Genomic DNA, 17,213 nt, shown 5'->3' with positions numbered 1-17,213 from the left:
GCACACATCCTCAAGGCTGCCTCAGGGCCCTTGGGCTGGCTGCTCTGGGCTGGGGAGTCCACCCCCAGCCCACAGGGCTGTGGAGATTCGCTTTCCCTCATTCATCTCTACCCTCCACCCCACAGTGCAGCACCCACCCATCTCCCACACCAGAGCTGCTCCCACAGATACGCTTCTGTTTTGTCTGAAGCCACCTCAGTAGAACTTGGTAGACATGGTGAGCACTAGATGCCGGTGGAGTGAACAGTTCATGGATGAGTCGTCCCAGAGCTGTGTTGATTGGACAGTTCAAGCCCCTAACCCTGAACCAGCACTGTGCTGAGGACAGGCTTCCTTCCAGGTCATTCTAGGTCCCAGGAGGAGCCAAGGTGGACTCTGAGCCAGCTCGGCGTTGGGCAGGCCTGAGTGTCCTGCTTCATTCCAGAGGCAGATGGAAAGCAGAATCGAGCCTGGGCAGCAGATTGCCACTGCTGGGAGGCTGGTCTGCTCAGTGCAGCCCCCCCACCATGCCCCCTGACCCCCCCCCATGCTCTGAGGGGTGGGTGAGGTTCATGGGTGCACACTGGAGGGAAGTGGAGGGAATCTGGCTCGGGTTTGGGGCTCCTCCTGGGCCCAGTGTCTAGGGAGGCTGCAGGAGGCTTCCAGGCAGGAAGCCGGGGCTCAGCCACATACTCAGGCAGGCTGGCATGCCCTGCTCCGTGCCTGACCGTGTGGGCTTGAGTCCTTGCCGGGCACAGGCTCTGAGACGCAGTGGGAGGAGATGCCCTCCCAGGTGGGGTGTTTCTGAGCAGGGGAGGGCCAGAGCGGAGGATGCGGCAGCGGCCTGGACTCCTGAATTCCACCGCTGGCGCGCTGGCAGGAAGGCGGAGTCTGAACTCCACTGGAGCTGAGAGGGCTTGGCTGGGCTGGACACCCCTCTTTCTCTCCTGCTTGCCCTCCGGATGGTGTCAGTCCTGGCACGGGCCTTGGGGGCCAACCTAGTGCCCGCCCTCTCCCTTCAACTGATTACAAGACCAAGAAAACCAAAGTGTCAGGAAGAGAAGAGGATGGCAGGCCTCCTCCAGGCAGGACCCCCACTGCCCACCGGGCCAGAGAAACCGGCTCTGTGTCTGGGGGAAGCCAGGGCTGCCTCCCCCGGCCCCGGCACCCTGGGGCCAAGTCCTCCAGACCTGGTGCGTGTAGCACCCCTGACCTTGGACATTAGACAGGAGGCGGTGATGCCCGGCCTCGCAGCCATGGTACCAAAATCCCGGGACAAGGCCCACTTCCTCGGGGTTGGTGATGGGGGCTGTGTGCCGAGGTCACCGGTGGAAGGGTGAGACTGGTCTGGCTCCTCCTGGACCTTTGACCTTTCCCTCAGGAAGCCTTGGCTCTGAATGCTATGTGGCTCTCTCCCCAAGGCCATTCTGGAACAAGGGACTCTCCCTTCAGTGCTCAGTCCTTGTCCAGGCCCCTCGAGCTTGCTGGGTCTGGGGTCCACGTGGACCTCCAGACTGGGAGGACTGGTCTCCTGGGGACTCTTGCTGTTTGCCCTGCCCTCCTGGTCACACTCTCTCCTGTCCTTCAAGAAGAACTCAAGAAACTCGAGCGAGGGGACACCTGGTGAGGGTCCCGGAGGCCCGGGCAGGGCCGGCTCCTGGCAGGGGCACGCCACACAGCATGAAAACCTTGGGCCGCTCTTAGGTCCTCCCTTGCTGGTGAGCGTGACCCCCACCCACACAGTCGGAGAGCCACAGAACTACCAGCCAGGCCCCCACGCATCACGGTCCCCGGACCCCAGAAAGGCAGCCTGGGTGGGGCCCAGCCAGGAGCGTCGGCCCCTCACGGTGCCTTGGAAGGGACAGGAGGCCACAAACATCCTCTGTGAGCTGTCCCCAACAGCGACGGTGGCCAACCGTGCCTCAGAGGTAGCTGGGAACAGAGCTTGGTGTCACCGGAGAGAGGCCGAGAGGTACGAAGGCAGCTGCCCTTGGAGCCACCAGCCCGCCTCTCCCCTGCCAACACAGCCCAAGCGGGCGACGCCCCAGAGCCACAGCCTGCCAGGCCCTAAGGAGGCTGAGAAAGGAGAGCAGGCTCGGTCGCAGCCAGGCCCAGCGAGACCTCAGGCTCCTCCACGGCTCCGGCCCTTCTGCGGGCAGCCCTGTGCTCCTGGCAGAGCCCCTCCGGACAGAGAGGAGCTCGGGAGGTGTCTGACAGAGGCTGTGCCATTTAGTTACGCCCTGCCACACACACACCCACAAGGGATCACTAAGCAAGTACGTCTCCATGGTCTGTGCTCAGACGAACATCTTGGGTTGGGCCCGGGTCCCTTCATTCCAGCCCCTCAGCCACAGGACCTCCCGTCCTGAGTCCGACACTCCCTTCATGACCCCCTCCGTCAGGCCTGCGGGCCCCTAAAGCCTCAGCCCACCATGTCCCCAGCTACCCATCTCCTCACGGGCGAGAGTCGGCTGCCTCCCTGAGCACCTCTGGAGGGAGCTGGGGATTTCTGTCTCTTCCCTGTGGTCACCCCTCCCCTGCGACCCCCTGTCTCATCCCGATCCCAGCTCTGCCTTCAGCTAGCAGAGGTGGGTTGTCCAAATCTCACCCGCCGTGGGGACCCCTGCTCCCAGGGCGGGCCCGATGGCCCCCAGTCCTGTGAGGGCCTCCTCTGCAGGCTGGTGGCCTCCTCGACCCGGTGAAGCCCTGGGGAAGCTCCAACTGCTCTTGCCGTGCTGCTCTGTCCTCCGGTCAGACCAGTGGTCTGCCTTCCTGCCTTTCCCTGGGCCCACCGTTGGGATGGCTCTGCTTCCTCCAGTGTCCCCAGCTTCTCTCCCAGCCTCCTCTAGCCTCCTCCGCTCCCTCAGCCATCCTCTGCCTCCGGCTCCAGGACGGTCCTTCGGTCCTTGCCATGGCTCCGAGGTGCAGGATGGTGGGTCCTCAGGTGGGTCCCACTGCCCAGGGCTTTGGGTCCTCGCCTTCCCCCCCCCCCCCCCCCGCCCCGGGCTCAGGAGAGAAGAACCTCTCACTTGCTTAGAGCAGGCCTCAGCCCTGGGGGGACAGCCGCCGTGGCCTCGGCTCCTTCCTCCACCGTCCCTGTACTAGCTGTTAGAACTGTTCTGTCCAGTGTCCTGGGGTCCATGTCTTCTCCATCCACAGCACGGTTGCCTGGGAAAAGTCTGGTTTCCTGACCACCAGGCTGGGTGCGTGAGAATCTCAACAAATGTTTAGGAAAATCAACATAAACCCACCCTTCTTTTGTTGAGGACAGTTTCTGTTTATGTAACTTGAGAATGCAGCACTCCAATCGTGATTGAAACAGGGACGTGGCCGGCCTGGGGACCTGGGGCGCCCTGAAGCCCAGGAGTGTGCACTGCTCTCTAAAAGGCGCAGGGCAGGGCTATACCTCCTCTCCTTCCTCTCTGATCTGGTTCTGGAGCCACTGGGGCTGGAGAAAGGCCCAGAGCAGAGCAGGGGGTCTGGTCCCCAGTGAGTCTGCCCCAGGACCTTGGTGACATGCAAGGCTACCCCCTGCAGGGGCTGGTCCCCTGTGTGGGCTGTGGGGCATGCAGTCTGGTGTGTGAGGAGAGGCCATTCCGGGAAGCCCGGCCGCCAGCACACCCGGGGAGCCCCTGGGCTGGGCATCTGGAGGTACTGGTGCGACCTGAAGGATTAGTGGGGGTGGAGAGGGGAGGACGCGGAGGGAGGGAGCTGGGGACGGGCCGGAGCGCCGAGCTCGGGATGGAGGCCGGGAGGCCGGGTCAGCTGAGTCACCGCGGGAGGCCTGGGCGGGCGGGAGGAGGTGAGGGCTCCAGCCAGAGCCCGGCCACGGCGTGAGACGGAGGGGCCTTCCATCCCCGGGCCGCCCGGGGACAGCCATCCCGAGGTCGGGCCCCGCGGCGCGCCCGGGCCCGCCCCGCCGCCAGTCCCCGCGGGAGTCTGCGGGACGCGGGTTCGCGGGCCACGGCCGCTCCGCGCCGGGCTCCGGGTGCGAGGCCCGGCTGGATTGGACGTGACCCCTGCCGGCGCTTGCGCCCCGGGTGCGGGGCTCCGAGGACGACCCGGGCCGGAGGCCGGCAGCGCCGCCCACCTCCCAGGAGGCCGGGGAGGCCGGGGGAGGCCGGGGGAGGCCGGGGAGGCCGGGGAGGCCGGGGAGGCCGGGGGAGGCCGGGGGAGGCCGGGGGTGGGGGGAGGCCGGGGAGGCCGGGGAGGCCGGGGGAGGGGGGAGGCCGGGGAGGCCGGGGAGGCCGGGGGAGGCCGGGGGAGGCCGGGGGTGGGGGGAGGCCGGGGAGGCCGGGGAGGCCGGGGGAGGGGGGAGGCCGGGGAGGCCGGGGAGGCCGGGGGAGGGGGGAGGCCGGGGGAGGGGGGAGGCCGGGGAGGCCGGGGAGGCCGGGGGAGGGGGGAGGCCGGGGAGGCCGGGGAGGCCGGGGAGGCCGGGGAGGCCGGGGGAGGGGGGAGGCCGGGGAGGCCGGGGAGGCCGGGGAGGCCGGGGGAGGGGGGAGGCCGGGGAGGCCGGGGAGGCTAAAGGACCGGATGGCCGGGCTCGGCCCAGCGAGGCTACGGCGGAGGGAAAGCCGCCTGGCCGGGGGCCGTGCGCCCGCCCCGCCCGCGCCCTCTCCTGCCTGGCGGCGGCGGCGCCGAGCTAACGGGTTCGGCGCGGGCCCCGGGAGGGCGGCGCGCCCGGCTCCGCGCCCGGCTCCGCGCAGGGCCGCCGCGGCCCCGCAGGCTCGGAGGAGCCGCACCCGGTGCTCTGCGTCTGGAACCCGCCGGCGGGAGGAACGACCCGAACCTCAGCCCGGGATCCTCCCCGCACCCCGCGCGTCGCTGCGACGGCCGCCGCCTGACTCGGACCCGCGCCCCGCGCGTGCGCCTGGAAGCCCGCTCGGCCGAGGAGGGGAGGCCGGCGCCCCGGCCCCGCGCCCCGCACTCACCGATCTTGGCCAGGCTGGCCACGAGGATCCAGAGCGCGATGATGTACGGGTCCTGGACGTGGCGCCACTCGAAGCTGATCACCTGGAAGCCGCTCCCGCCGCGCGCGCCCGGCTCCTCCTCTATGGCCGCGGCCCGCGGCAGCGCCCCGAGCGCCAGCGCCAGCGCCGGGAGCAGCGCGCGGCCCGGCATCGCGCCCGCCGCCCGCCCGTCCCCTGTCCGTCCGCCCGTCCCCTGTCCGTCCGCCCGTCTGTCCGTCCGCCCGTCCCCTGTCCGTCCGCCCGTCTGTCCGTCCGCCAGTCCCCTGTCCGTCCGCCCGTCCCCTGTCCGCCCGTCCTCCCGTCTGTCCGCCCGTCCCCTGTCCGCCCGTCCGCCCGTCCGCCCGTCTGTCCGCCCGTCCCCTGTCCGTCCGCCCGTCCCCTGTCCGTCCGCCCGTCTGTCCTCCTGTCCCCTGTCCGCCGTCCTCTGTCGGTCCGTCCGTCCCTTAGCCTCGGCTCCGCGAGCGCCTCCGCCCCGCGCGCCCCGTGCCGTCCGCAGTCCGCACCCGGCGCACCCGGGCGGCCTTTAATCCCGGGCCGGGCGGGGCCTCGCCGCCCCCGCGGGCGCACGTGAGCGCAACCGGTCCTCGCGCGCGGCGCGCCCGCCCCGCCCGGGGCTGCGAGCGGACGCGGCCCGGGACGGAACCGGGGGGAGGCCGGGACCCCGCCGACCCCGCCGACGCCGCCCCGGACCCCGCCGACCCCGCCCCGGACCCCGCCGACCCCGCCCCGGACCCCGCCCCGGACCCCGCCCCGGACCCCGCCGACCCCGCCCCGGACCCCGCCGACCCCGCCCCGGACCCCGCCCCGGACCCCGCCCCGGACCCCGCCGACCCCGCCCCGGACCCCGCCGACCCCGCCCCGGACCCCGCCCCGGACCCCGCCCCGGACCCCGCCCCGGACCCCGCCGACCCCGCCCCGGACCCCGCCCCGGACCCCGCCCCGGACCCCGCCGACCCCGCCCCGGACCCCGCCCCGGACCCCGCCCCGGACCCCGCCGACGCCGCCCCGGACCCCGCCGACCCCGCCCCGGACCCCGCCGACGCCGCCCCGGACCCCGCCGACGCCGCCCCGGACCCCGCCCCGGACCCCGCCGACCCCGCCCCGGACCCCGCCCCGGACCCCGCCCCGGACCCCGCCCCGGACCCCGCCGACCCCGCCCCGGACCCCGCCCCGGACCCCGCCCCGGACCCCGCCGACCCCGCCCCGGACCCCGCCCCGGACCCCGCCCCGGACCCCGCCGACGCCGCCCCGGACCCCGCCGACCCCGCCCCGGACCCCGCCGACGCCGCCCCGGACCCCGCCGACGCCGCCCCGGACCCCGCCCCGGACCCCGCCGACCCCGCCCCGGACCCCGCGTGGTCCTCCCTCCCCATCCCCTCGCCCGCTGAACCGTCTGTCCACAGGCGGCCTCTCCCGGAGGGCGGGGGGGGGGGCGGGGAATCTGTCTGTCCGTCTGTTCGTCTGTGAGGCTCACCGGCACCGGGGCCTGGGGCCGCGCGGAGGCATTTGTGATATAAAGGGTGGGCGGCGGGGTGGACGGGGGTGGGCGGCGGGGTGGACATGGCGGGGTGGATGGTGGGGTGGACGGCGGGGCGGACGGTGGGGTGGACACGGCGGGGTGGGCGGCGGGGTGGACACGGCGGGGTGGGCGGCGGGGTGGGCGGCGGGGTGGGCGGTGGACGGTGGGGTGGGCGGCGGGAGGCGGGGTGGGCGGCGGGGTGGGCGGCGGGGTGGGCGGTGGACGGTGGGGTGGGCGGCGGGGTGGGCGGTGGACGGTGGGGTGGGCGGCGGGCGGCGGGGTGGGCGGCGGGGTGGACGGCGGGGTGGGCGGCGGGAGGCGGGGTGGGCGGCGGGGTGGACGGCGGGGTGGGCGGCGGGCGGCGGGGTGGGCGGCGGGGTGGGCGGCGGGCGGCGGGGTGGGCGGCGGGGTGGGCGGCGGGGTGGGCGGCGGGGTGGGCGGCGGGGTGGGCGGCGGGGCGGGCGCGGGCAGGAAGGGCTGAGGGGACAGAGCCCTCCCCTTGCTTTCTCGGGTCCTATGGATGGATGCGGCCCAGAGCCCAGGAGGCGCGGTGCCCGCCCCGCCGGCGGTCGGCAGAGCACCCGGGGTGGACCAAGCTGCCCGAAGGACCTGGCTGCTCGCCCTGGCCGCTGGGGCCAGGCTGGCGTGCGCGAGGCCCAGTGTGGTGAGCCACCCACATGGCGCCCAGCTCCTGTGTCCGGGCCGCGCCCGCCACAGGAGGAGGAGGCTAACCTCCAGGGGCAGCGTCCCCTCTGCCACAGGAAGGACGGATCTCATGCACACGGCATGAGCCCTGATTCCCAGTGCTCCTCCTGATCTTGGCCCTTGGCTTCACCCAGACCTGCCCAAGCCCAAAACCTTCCGCTTGGAGGCCCCTCCCCCTGCAGTGGGGATTCCAGGTGAAGGCCAGCGCTGGAAAGGCTGGGCACTGCCAAGGTCATCAGGTGGGCGGCGTTGGGGGCCCTGTGGTGGCTGGAAGGCCCCGGCTGATGGGTGCCTGAGGAGGGAGAGGCGGAGAGAAGAGCAGCCCGGCGGCTGGCATCTCACTCCTGAAGGAGGGCTGAGGCGCAGGCCACCCAGGGCCCGTGTCCTCCAACCAGCCCTTCAGTCCAGAGCCGCCACAAACACCTCCGAGCGCTGTGTGCACTTGTGGTGATCTGGTGGCTTCCGTCCTTCAGCCATCCTCAGGCTGGACAACCCACAGCTCCTGGAGCTCAAAGACGTTGAAACAGCACTAAAAACCAGCCCAAAGCTACAAGCATCCGAGCTTCAAGATGATGAAAATGAAGCACATCCAGTCTATAGCGCATGAACTTCAAAGAGGCAGAGGATTTACAGTCTAGTTGGGTATTTACTGACCGTATCTAGAGATGAATGTAAAACTTCAATAAAAGACAACACACACGCACACTTCCTCACAAGGTCATCGGCCTACAGAAACCACAGGCCAGCTCCGCATAGGGAGGGAGATGGAGCTTTGGGGCGTCCTCCATGCTTCAGGGATCTCTGAGGGCTCACGGGGGCCAGGCAGGTAGAGCCAACAGCACTGCTCAGGGTGGGCTTGCGGGAATGCCCTTGCATTTTGCAGGAGCAAATCATTAGCATTCATTTGCTGTGTCAGTGAGCTCCGTTGAGATCCCAGGTGACAGAGGGGCCTGCAGCCTCCAGGCAGAGCACCTGGGGTCCCCAACCCTCGGTCCTGCACTGCCTCCCACTCCACACCACCGCTCTGGCCCCATTGAGATGACCCTGGTTCTTCCCTCCAGAGGCCCCCCGGTGTGACAGCGTGCTCCCCATTTCTCTGACCTCCACACACAGCTCAGGCCACCAACCCTCCTCCCCACACCTCATTCATGAAGAGCATCCCAGACCTGTCCACAGGGGCGCTCAGTCCTCCCTAACAGTCCATTATTCCACGGATCACACCCCAACCCCAGGGCAGCCACCCAGGTGTCCTCTGCACCGTGTGGCCCCTCAGCTGGGCCCCCGGCTGGGTCTCCTCTGGGAAGAGGGCCCTGCTGGGCCCCTGGCCGGCCTTCCCTCCTCACACCCCCCATGTCTGCATGGCGGTCATCCGCAGCCCTGCCCTCTGCCCTGGAAAGTCTCCATGCCAGTGCAGTCCTCAGATTGAAAAGAGATGAGATTGGATGCCTGACCCTGGATGACTAGTGACCTCAGAAAGGACAGGGCCTGTCTGGTCAGCAGACAGAACTGGGGTTGGGGTCAGCTCCTCTAAGAAGGGTGAGGGGGTTGATGTTAGAAAAGCTGTTGGAGCCATCGGTTAATCTCTGGTGGATGGGAAGCAGCCATGTCAAGCTTCATGAAAATTCAAGTCCTCTCCTGCTAAATGCCTGTGGCAGCCTGTAAAACTAACCAAAGAGGAACGGTCAACGCTGAGTACCACAACGGTTTCTCACTGAGAGCAGGGACACAAGGTGCCTGCTGCCCACTGATGTGTGCCCTGGTGCCGGAGGCCCTAGCCAGCACCTTGAGCAGAGAGAGTATGAGATGTAACCATGAAGGCAGAGACACAGAACTGTAGTTGTTAGCATAGAAGTCAGACCCTGAAGAACGTATAGAAAAATCACTTAGCTAGCGGCTCAGTAAAGTTACACGGCCTAGAGATCTCGTAGCCAACTTGGCTGGTGCAGGTACACACCATGCTCACGTAAAGCAGGGATCTGCGGGTTGAAGGGATGGAAGGATCCAAAGGACTCATTTCTGAGTGGCCCCCTGGCATCAATTAAGCCATGTGCCATTGTCTTGGAAATACTAAGAATTCACCAAAGTTGCAGGCTTCGAACTCCAGATTCCAAAATGAGTTATGCCCCTACACACTAGCAATAAGCTTTTTAGAAAATGAAAGTAAATTAAAAATACTATTTACACAGCACCAAAAGAGTGAACTACCTAAGGGAAAAAATCTAACAAAAGGTATGCAAAACATGGGTGGGCAATAGATTGGTGAATCCATAGGCCCTAGAGTTCACTCTGCGGAAAGATTTAATTTCTCTAATAAACGCCAAACTTTATGCTTGTGTCCATTTTGGCAAATGTATTTTTCAAGGAAATTTTCTTCTCACACCCAAACTGTCAAGTTTATTCATATAAAGTGTGTACGTTCTGTTAGTACTTTAAAAAATGTCTGTGAGACTCTGCAGGGCTTTTCTTCTGTGTTCTGTATCATGGCCAGGATCTTCTCTTTCTTCTTAGTGATTTCTAGAAGTTTATTAATAACTGCATTTTAAGTTAATATTTAATCTCTCCATTAAATCAAACTTGAATTCTTCTGGTATTCTGTCACCTCACATAGATTTGTCTGTCATTTTGTTTCTAGTTAGAAACTCAATTATTTCCTTATATTTTCTTTGCATTTATTTTGATCTCCTTTTTCTAACCCCCTGAACAGAGAGTTTGTACCACCAATGTTCAGCATTTCTCCTTTTTTTTTTAAAGTGACTTTTCCAATAAGCTATAAACGTAAATTTCACTAGTTTTGTCCATCCCAGTTTTGAATTTTGTATTTTTATTATTTGGCTTAAGATGTTTTCTTATTTCAATTGTAATTTCCTCTTTGACATTTGGATATTCAGAACCATGCTGTTTAATTTATAACTGGGTAGATTCCAAATATTTGGAGGATTTCTGATTATCTTTCTGTTACTGACTGACATCTAACCATGTTATTTCATTCCTGCTTTATTTTTATAAACTTGTGGTATCATTAAGAATCTGACCTACCAGCAAATCTGTCAAATCCTGGTAAAAAAACAGCTGTGGGAGGCGGGGTTCCACGTACACTGATTTGGTTACAGTAGTTGGTTGTGTTGTTCAATCCTCTATTTCCACAAATTTCAGTAATTAGCAGAGATCAAAGATCTCATCCACATGGCTTCGTTTGTCACATAGGTCCCCTGGGCTTTTTGCTTCTGTGCTCTTGCATCTCAACACAAGAAGGCAATATCTTAGCCTTGGTCCCTATCACTGTGAAATAAATATCCCTTTCCATTTTTTCCTCTAAATGTCACAATGACAATAGTATTCCCATACTAGTTTTGCTTTTTATTAATGCATCTAATTATGTCATTTTCTTTCCTAGGGACGAAGTCTAGCTGTTTGGCCCAGGCTGGCCATCAGCTCATGGTTCAAACAATCCTGCTTCAGCCTCTGAGTACTTGAGCCGCTTTAGTCTGCCGAACTACATTCACAGTGCCAGGAATTCTATAGCTTTATTTTCAACATAGTTGCACTTTTTGTTGTTGTTGTTGGTTGTGGGGCCTGAACTCTGGGCTTGGGCGCTGTCCCTGCACTCTTCAGCTCAAGGCAAGCACTCTACCGCTGGAGCCACAGCGCCACTTCTGGTTTTTGAGTGGTTTATTGGAGATAAGAGTCTCATGGACTTTCCTGCCTGGGCTGGCTTTGAACCTTGATCCTCAGATCTCAGCCTCCTGAGTAGCAAGGATTACGGGTGTGAGCCACTGGTGCCCAGCTCATAGTTGCATTTTTAAAATATGCTCTTTGTTGCCTTATTGAGTCTACAAGTCTACCTTCTATATATCTATTAACTAACAACAAAAGGCCATTTGCCGTGTGCAAGAGCTGGACATTTAATTGGCCTCTTCCGTTTTCACACAAACAGTGGGCGTCCATCTCCCACACCCCTTGCCCACATTTGTTTGCTGCAGGGTCTGCTCCTTGGGTCCTGTCACCCAGGCAGCTCCAAAGAAACAAGCTTGGTCTGTGTCCACGTATGTGCTCTGCCCCTTTCAGGCGTGGTTACTTTCCCTAAGCTTTCTCTCCATAGCTTACTTCCCTCGAGCAGACATTTGCTCTGTGTGCAGCACAGAGCTGCAGTCCCAGCTGGAGACCGGTGCATGTGAAGCAGACCTCCGGCGCTCGGGTGTCAGAGAGACGAGGAGGAGCCAGCCACCGAGCTCCAGGGCCCTCTGCGGCCTGCCGTCCCCTTGGCAGTCCCCTCGGTCACACACAGCAGCAGTGGTGTCCCTCACACAGGGCCATCAGCAGGGACTCCTCTGGCTCCCCCTCCCCTTGGTCCTGCCTGTGTGTCCCTACCCGGTGAGGGCCGGGCTCACAGATGGGCTTTGCACCCATCTTGTGCTTCTTGGCCCTGTTCCAGAAGGGGCTGGTTCACCAGCCTGAGGATCAGGCTACTGCTGTGGCTAGACTCAAGGCTGGGTGGTGGCTGAGGCCTTGGAACCACCCCGTGTTGTCAGAAATAACTAGAAATACCTAGGAGTCAAGTGGAGCTGCTGGGGTAGCAGAAGGCCTGGTGGCCCGCAGTGGCAGTGTTATCACAGAAGCATCTCGGTTCCTCGTGGAACAAGCAGTCCTGGGTCTCAGGGCTGAGCCTGGTCACAGGGCTGGATGTGGAGCTGGCGCAGCCTGTGCTGGGTCCACCTCTGCTCCCTCCTCTGCTCACCTGTGTGCCGCCACCCGCCACAGCAGGAGGCCGGGCACACGCTGGGTCCCCACCAAGCCCCTTCACCCTGGAGCGCCTCTGACCATCTTAGCTCAAGAGCTGAGACTCCATAGCTCTCCAGGACTTGCACTTTAGAGCAGAAGCCCGGGAATCTCCAGGCACTTCTGTGGGAAGCCTGATAGGGAGAGAAGGGAGCTGTCGGGCTGGTGGACCAGGTCCCTTCCTGCCTCGGGTGAAATCTGTTCATACCCACTGGCCTCAGCTTTCCGTGTGGCTATGGGGCACAAGTCTTAGTGACCCCCAGGGCCCATGCTCCACGCCTCTTACTGCAGGTCTTGGTGATTCCCTGGCACCAATGCCCATGGCACCAGTCTGCGGCACACAGCTCCTGGAGAAGGCCCCAGATCCAGGAACAGCCAGGGCCTTGGACCAGGGCCAGGCCCCCTTGGCCGTCCCAGCCAGCCAAAGCCCCATCTCCTCGGGAGATCAATGGTTTCTGGCCTTGAAAGGCCGGGAGACAATAGACCCCACAGAGAGAGCCCACTGGACTTTGTCTACAGGCTGAAACGGTGTATGCTGAGGACTTGAGGAGGCAACGCCAGGCATGTGGAGAGACCTGCAGCCTAAGTCGGGCCGGGGCGTGGCCTCCGAGAGGCGCCTGGTGCACAGTTGGTGGATGGAGCTTTGTTCACACAATCACCTTTGATAGCATTTCTTTTCACAAGAATCCAAGATTTCCCTAAAGCATACAGTTTTGTCTACAGGAGTGAGTTCAGAGCCCTGCGAATGCTCCCTGAGCTGTTGCCCTCAGCTTGGGGCTGCTGTGGATGGGTGGACACTGTAACCACCAAGTCAGCGGCTGGTCACCACAAGCCCAGCGTCGGGGTGAGGAGGGTGCTGGCTTCCGGGGAGCTGAGCTGGGTCTGGGGCCTTTCTAACTTGAGTCTGACCCTCAAAGCTCCTCACACAGCCGACAGCTGTCGAAGGGCCCTGAGGGTGAGGATGGGCATCTCCCAGAGTCAGTTCCCATCCAGGCCTCTGACCACCTGAGAGGAAAAGGTGCTGGCCTGAAATGCGGCCATCATGGGCACCTGGAGCCAGGCCAGGCCTCAGTGGTCACCTGATGTGGAAAATTTTCACTGCAAAGAATGCCTACAAGTGGTGCACAGACAGGGAATTCCTAGGCAGAGGGCAGAACGCAGCAACACTCATTTGCACACATTAGCCTTTTAAATCAGAATGTCACTCATGCCAGACCCCAGTGGTACAGAACAGCTCTGGGGCGGGACTCCACGACCCAGCACACCAGGCCCCGTGGCTCCCTCTGGTCCCACGGCCCGGCTCCTCACAGCCACTGACTCAGAGCTGACCCCGCTGCCACCCCTGACGTCATGGGGAGACAGACGGACGGGTCCCAGCTCATGTGCTCACTTGGACCTGCGTCAGGCTGGGGCTTTGCTATGCTCACCCAACTCTTTTGTCAGTGCGAATGGCAGGGCTCTTGGAGTGGGCCGGCTTCGCCCAAGCAGGGAAGGGAAGGGCCTGAACTCATGACTCTTGTGTCCCCTGAGCCCCCTGTGGCTGGACGCTGAATGGCGGCGGCGGCGGCGGTTCGCACAGGCTTCCTCAGAGCCAGCTTTGCCTGGCCCTTCTTGCTCTGCCTTCAGGGGAGCCCCACCCAGTCTACCCCACCTGCAGCCTTGCAGGAGGTCACCTGTATTCACCCCAGGTGGGTACAGGCTGTCCCAGGACAGCCCTGGACAAGCTGAGGTCAATTGGGCTGTAAAGGAGACACAGTGGTGCTGAGCATAAACCCTGACTTCTTCTCAGAAGCGGCGGCTGAGGGTTTATGGAGTGTAATACCGAGGGAGGATTAGGTGCTGGAGCCATCTGAGTCACCCTTTAGTGGCCTGGGGTGGGTGTGGGGGCCTCTCCTCCCCAGGGAGCCCACCGGGCCCAGGCTGCAGAGGACGGAGGTCTTGGGAGGAGAGGCCCCGTAGAGGAAGACATCCATCCATCCCCAAGCACCTCAGGCCTGGGCAGAGCCTGGCCACAGGGGCCGCAGCCCCCACTCCCAGGAGCACCTGCTGAGAGCATACACTTCAAGAATAATATCTTCAAGAACCCATCTGGGGCTTCCGCTGCGTCCACTTGTGAACACAGCAGGCTGTGGGCTCGGGTGCGTTTCCCTCTCCCGGGTGAAGTGGCCTCCAGCAGCCCTGGACACAGCCCGCAGCTGCTCCTGTGCGTGGGACCCCTGTGTTCGCCTGTCTGCGTGTGTGCTGCGGTGACTCGCAGACTTTGGTGCCGGCTCCGGAGGAGGCCAGGCCCCTGGGACAGGCGAGCCTGCCTCACAAGCCCCACCCGGGCTCCAGACACCAGCTTTCCTCCCTGGCGGGGGCGGGGTTGGCAGAACACGGCTCTTCTTGCTCACAAGGAACCTCCGGGAAGGAATTTGCCCCCTTGGGACAGACACCCACCACCCTTCCCCATTCCCACTGGACCAGGGCCGCTCACCACCGGCTGCCCGGCCCCGTGGGCACATGAATGTGTTCTTTGTTCTTCTCTGAATTTCCCTATGTAGAGACGGGATATCACACACAGAGCCGCACAACAGCCCCAACTGACCGCCCTGTGTGCAGCCAGCAGTTCACCCGACACCCTTGGGAAAGGCCAGAGGCCCAGTGCTGGGCACCCAGGCTGCCAGCCCAGTCCCTTTCCAAAGCCGGGGGGCTGGAGGCTGCGGGGTCTGGCCCAGGCCTGAGGCCCCAACACTGCTGACTGAGCCTTGGGCACTCTGGGAGGTGCGGGGTGGGCCCTGTGCAGGTGTGGGTGTGGGTGTGGGGGACGGGGTGTCCTGTGTGGGTGACGGGGTGTCCTGTGTGGGTGACGGGGTGTCCTGTGTGGGGGATGGGGTGTCCTGTGTGGGGGATGGGGTGTCCTGTGTGGGTGACGGGGTGTCCTGTGTGGGGGATGGGGTGTCCTGTGTGGGGGATGGGGTGTCCTGTGTGGGTGACGGGGTGTCCTGTGTGGGGGACGGGGTGTCCTGTGTGGGGGATGGGGTGTCCTGTGTGGGTGACGGGGTGTCCTGTGTGGGGGATGGGGTGTCCTGTGTGGGGGATGGGGTGTCCTGTGTGGGGGATGGGGTGTCCTGTGTGGGTGACGGGGTGTCCTGTGTGGGTGATGGGGTGTCCTGTGTGGGGGATGGGGTGTCCTGTGTGGGTGACGGGGTGTCCTGTGTGGGGGATGGGGTGTCCTGTGTGGGTGACGGGGTGTCCTGTGTGGGGGATGGGGTGTCCTGTGTGGGGGATGGGATGTCCTGTGTGGGGGATGGGGTGTCCTGTGTGGGGGATGGGGTGTCCTGTGTGGGGGATGGGGTGTCCTGTGTGGGGGATGGGGTGTCCTGTGTGGGTGACGGGGTGTCCTGTGTGGGGGATGGGGTGTCCTGTGTGGGTGACGGGGTGTCCTGTGTGGGGGATGGGGTGTCCTGTGTGGGGGATGGGATGTCCTGTGTGGGGGATGGGGTGTCCTGTGTGGGGGACGGGGTGTCCTGTGTGGGTGACGGGGTGTCCTGTGTGGGGGATGGGGTGTCCTGTGTGGGTGACGGGGTGTCCTGTGTGGGGGATGGGGTGTCCTGTGTGGGGGATGGGATGTCCTGTGTGGGGGATGGGGTGTCCTGTGTGGGGGATGGGGTGTCCTGTGTGGGTGACGGGGTGTCCTGTGTGGGGGATGGGGTGTCCTGTGTGGGGGATGGGGTGTCCTGTGTGGGGGATGGGATGTCCTGTGTGGGGGATGGGGTGTCCTGTGTGGGTGACGGGGTGTCCTGTGTGGGGGATGGGGTGTCCTGTGTGGGGGATGGGGTGTCCTGTGTGGGTGACGGGGTGTCCTGTGTGGGGGATGGGGTGTCCTGTGTGGGGGATGGGATGTCCTGTATGGGGGATGGGGTGTCCTGTGTGGGTGACGGGGTGTCCTGTGTGGGGGATGGGGTGTCCTGTGTGGGGGATGGGGTGTCCTGTGTGGGTGACGGGGTGTCCTGTGTGGGTGTCCTGTGTGGGTGATGGGGTGTCCTGTGTGGGGGATGGGGTGTCCTGTGTGGGTGACGGGGTGTCCTGTGTGGGGGATGGGGTGTCCTGTGTGGGTGTCGGTGTGGGGGATGGGGTGTCCTGTGTGGGTGTGGGTGACCGGGGGCCCTATGTGGTGTGGGTGTGGGTTACGGCCACCTCGCGTCCAGGGCAGGCTTGTTGGCCACTGCCCAGAGGCCTGCCAACATGGGGCATTGTCCGTGGGGCACCCTGGCTGGTGGTTGGGGAGTGAAGATAATTGGCTTCTTTGTCTGACACCGGTGACAGCATTCGGGGGGTGTCTGGTCACCCACCGACCACAGTCCTCACCCTGGCTGTGCCTGCAGGCCCTCCTCTGAATTTCCAGATTCCTGCAGCCCTTGGTTTCCTTTCCCAAAGCCTGGAGCAAGCAGGGAGAGGTGCAGCCAGGGTACTGTGGTGCGTGTCTGTGTGTGTGTGTGTGCACGTTTGGGTGGGGACTCCCTGCAACCTGACCGACACACACAGCGTTCAGAGTGGTCACCTGGTCAGGAGAGGCATGAGGAAAGCTCCGTCCTGTCTGCAGCCCTGCACCTGCAGGGCGGCACCTGCGGCCCAGAGTCCTTTGCAGTGGGGCTCAGCCCAAGAAGGAGGCAGGGGCGTCTCTCTATTTCATTCCGCCTCTGGTGCCATTCCACCATGCGTGCCGCAGGTGACCCGAGCTACCCTCTGTGATGCTAGCAGTTTCTGACAGTGTGGCTGGGGCTGCACATTTTCTTTGGTCCTTGTTCTCAGTGTGTTCCTGATCCTCCATGTGTGCAGCCCTCCCCCCTGCCCCGCCCCGCCCAGCTGCAGCTGGATGGAGCAGATGTCAAAGCAGCATGGGTCCAGGGTGGAGCAACCCTTCCAGCAGAGATGAGCAGGGTGTGGTGTGGAGCCGCTACGATGTCTGTGTGGTGATGTCCTCAGCAGGGCCACTTGTCGGAAGCAACTGGAGCAGAGATGTGCTGGTGCCCGTGCGGCCCAGGGCCCAGGGCTGGGTTTAAGCAGGAATCATAGATGGAGAAGGAGCTGTGGTACTGGGGGCGCCAGCTGATGGATGCATGCCCGTACCTTCCTCCTTCCCGTACTGCACCATGTCATGCCCAGAGCACTGTCTCAGAGCCTGCTCCCTTCTGCAAGGAAGGGGACGCAGGGAGCCGTTGTTCATAAAATGACTAAGGGGGTAGAGCGACCAGTGCAGGACTGGGAAGCCCACAGTGCTC

The 17,213-nt window shown here is 63.6% G+C and overlaps 2 protein-coding genes across 2 annotated transcripts in view; one reads left to right on the top strand and one right to left on the bottom strand.

The window, feature by feature from the left end:
• Positions 1 to 5,100, bottom strand: part of Slc9a3 (solute carrier family 9 member A3) — a 51,770-nt gene extending 46,670 nt beyond the window's left edge. Inside the window, exon 1 of the mRNA XM_042695257.1 lies at positions 4,911 to 5,100. Coding sequence (XP_042551191.1) covers positions 4,911 to 5,100 — 190 coding nt within the window. The remainder of the gene's footprint in view (positions 1 to 4,910) is intronic.
• Positions 5,101 to 12,512: 7,412 nt separating this feature from the next.
• On the top strand, positions 12,513 to 15,966 carry LOC122121029 (loricrin-like). The gene is made up of 2 exons (XM_042695256.1): positions 12,513 to 12,576; positions 14,735 to 15,966. The coding sequence occupies exons 1-2, from the start codon at positions 12,513 to 12,515 to the stop codon at positions 15,964 to 15,966; spliced, it is 1,296 nt and encodes a 431-aa protein (XP_042551190.1).
• The last annotated feature ends 1,247 nt before the right edge of the window (positions 15,967 to 17,213 follow it).

This window comes from Dipodomys spectabilis, unplaced genomic scaffold (genome assembly GCF_019054845.1).
Source record: "Dipodomys spectabilis isolate Male_0828 unplaced genomic scaffold, ASM1905484v1 ptg000179l, whole genome shotgun sequence".
NCBI classification, from domain to species: Eukaryota; Metazoa; Chordata; class Mammalia; order Rodentia; family Heteromyidae; genus Dipodomys; species Dipodomys spectabilis.
This window is presented reverse-complemented; position numbering and strand designations above follow the sequence as displayed.